A 1,911-nucleotide genomic window follows, 5' to 3' on the forward strand; every position below is an offset into this window, starting at 1 on the left:
TCAAATTAAAAAATCTCAAAAACCTAAATAATGATTATTTTTTATTAAAAATCCTCGTAAAACAGAGGCAAACGCTCTCGTTTGGATGGCTGTTATTTTACAGAGAATGTAAGTAACACAATATTAGTAATAGTGGCTAACAGAAGATAGAAAATATAAAAAATGTATCAAAAATGCTAACAGTTATTTTTATAGTAATTGAGATTTAACAGAATATTATGAGTTATAGAATAGCACTATAAGATTAGTTTCCCTTCAGAGCTCCACAAACCTCGTTCTTGCACGACGCTTTTGAATGACGGTTTCGACTATTGGAACGAACGGTCGGAAAAACCGAGGTCTGTGCGCGAAAACCGCCGTGTTGAAATTCTATCGGTTTGGACAAACACGAGGTGTGTAGACAATAAGATAGACTGGTATTTTTACTTCTATCAGTTGTCCTTCAAGTTCAATGGATTTAGTGCAGTCCTTAAAATATTTTCTTGATCGAAACTCCTATAAAATCTTTTCTAGAATTTCTTCAGCTTTTGCCAACGACTCGCAATTTTTCATTGCTCTGCAATTTTCTTGTTCCAAGCGCTTTATTAATATAGTATCATTAGTTTCACAGAACGCCTAAAACAAAAAATGTAAGCACTGATCAATTTTGCGACAAATTACCTGAAACATTGTATTAACACTCGGACTGTCTTCACTTTGAAAAGATTTTATGTATGCCTTTAGGTATGTGGGCAAGATACCAGTTGCCACATCTTGACCATTTATTTGTTTTGGGATAAGATTTTCTGGTATAACAAGACTTGGCACGAACACTTCCACATGGTCAAGAAATGTTTGACAAATATCTAAAGTTTGTGAGTCGATCGCATCTTATTTGCAATTGAACTTACCATTAAATGCTCCTGTAAACTCCCCTTTTTTCATAATTTTTTCTCCTGGAGATGCCATTAAGAATGCTTCAACGTTATCAAAATTTTCAAGTATGGTTTGTTGTATTTCACTTTGATTAGATTGTTTTTGTTTGGCGAAAACATTTTTGAGCAATTGGTTGCCTCCTTCTCCATAAGGATGTTCATCAGGATAATGCCAATCTCTAACCAAGATTAGAAGTTTTTGGAAAGATTTATTTGTATTCTGTTGTTAACTTGCATACCCTGTAAAAAGCTGAGCGAAGGTTTGTAAAAATGGAAACAGCAAGGTGATATTATGCACTTACTTGCAAATTTTGTAAGTGATTGAGTGTAATATTGTCCTTTATATTGAAAATTTGAACGGAACTTAGCAAAACGCTCATGGCGAAAAGAGAGGTAATTTGAGTCATGTTCGTTTCGTTGTCAAACGTTCCTGGAGTGTCCATCAAAACGACTGCAATCTAAACAGGGATTTTAAGATGATTTTTAAAATTTGGAAAAGCTTACTTCTTCATTATTTTGGATGGTGAGAAAAATCTCGGACCAGATAAGAATACCTTCAGTCACTTTTTCTGACTGCGTTTTCCTAAATGTCCTTCTCTATTGATCTAAGTGTTCGTGCTTTGGTCCTGAAAGTAAATCATTTGAATTATTGACAGCTATTAACATATCTAGAAATGTAATGGCATTGATTACAGTCGCAGATGGCAGGTTGAGGTCCGAGCCGAACTTTAAGCCATCTAAGGCAGAAATAAACCATAACATTCGAGGTATGTTCAAGATTTAATCGGATTCTGCTGATTTTGCCAAAATTTTAATGAAACTAATTAATTGTCAAATTGACAAATCAGTATTGTAAAATATCAATTATGTCAATTCGGTATTGTAAAATGTCTAAAACAACAGGATTATTCAGTTGACATTTCAGTACAGTTATGAGATGTTTAATGTTATGATAGTGTCACGTTGGCCGAAAAATCAAAGTCTCACTTTTAACAAT

At 33.8% G+C, this 1,911-nt stretch overlaps 1 protein-coding gene across 1 annotated transcript; it reads right to left on the bottom strand.

The window, feature by feature from the left end:
* Positions 1 to 495: 495 nt before the first annotated feature.
* Positions 496 to 1,580, bottom strand: LOC148169337 (atlastin-2-like). The gene is made up of 7 exons (XM_088044153.1): positions 1,569 to 1,580; positions 1,419 to 1,511; positions 1,217 to 1,372; positions 1,154 to 1,164; positions 891 to 1,093; positions 661 to 845; positions 496 to 615 (listed from the first exon to the last, which is right to left on the bottom strand). The coding sequence occupies exons 1-7, from the start codon at positions 1,578 to 1,580 to the stop codon at positions 496 to 498; spliced, it is 780 nt and encodes a 259-aa protein (XP_087900279.1).
* Between the last annotated feature and the right edge of the window lie 331 nt (positions 1,581 to 1,911).

The sequence above is a fragment of the Gnatocerus cornutus genome, chromosome 8 (genome assembly GCF_029298725.1).
Source record: "Gnatocerus cornutus isolate USDA-ARS CGAHR chromosome 8, icGnaCorn1.1, whole genome shotgun sequence".
NCBI classification, from domain to species: domain Eukaryota; kingdom Metazoa; phylum Arthropoda; class Insecta; order Coleoptera; family Tenebrionidae; genus Gnatocerus; species Gnatocerus cornutus.

Excerpts from the sequence above, each read along its gene's own strand:
- LOC148169337 (XM_088044153.1), bottom strand. Across the intron at positions 846-890 it reads GTTTACAGGAGCATTTAATG|ATATTTGTCAAACATTTCTT; the intron begins GTAAGTTCAATT and ends CACAAACTTTAG. Across the intron at positions 616-660 it reads GTGTTAATACAATGTTTCAG|GCGTTCTGTGAAACTAATGA; the intron begins GTAATTTGTCGC and ends TTTTTGTTTTAG.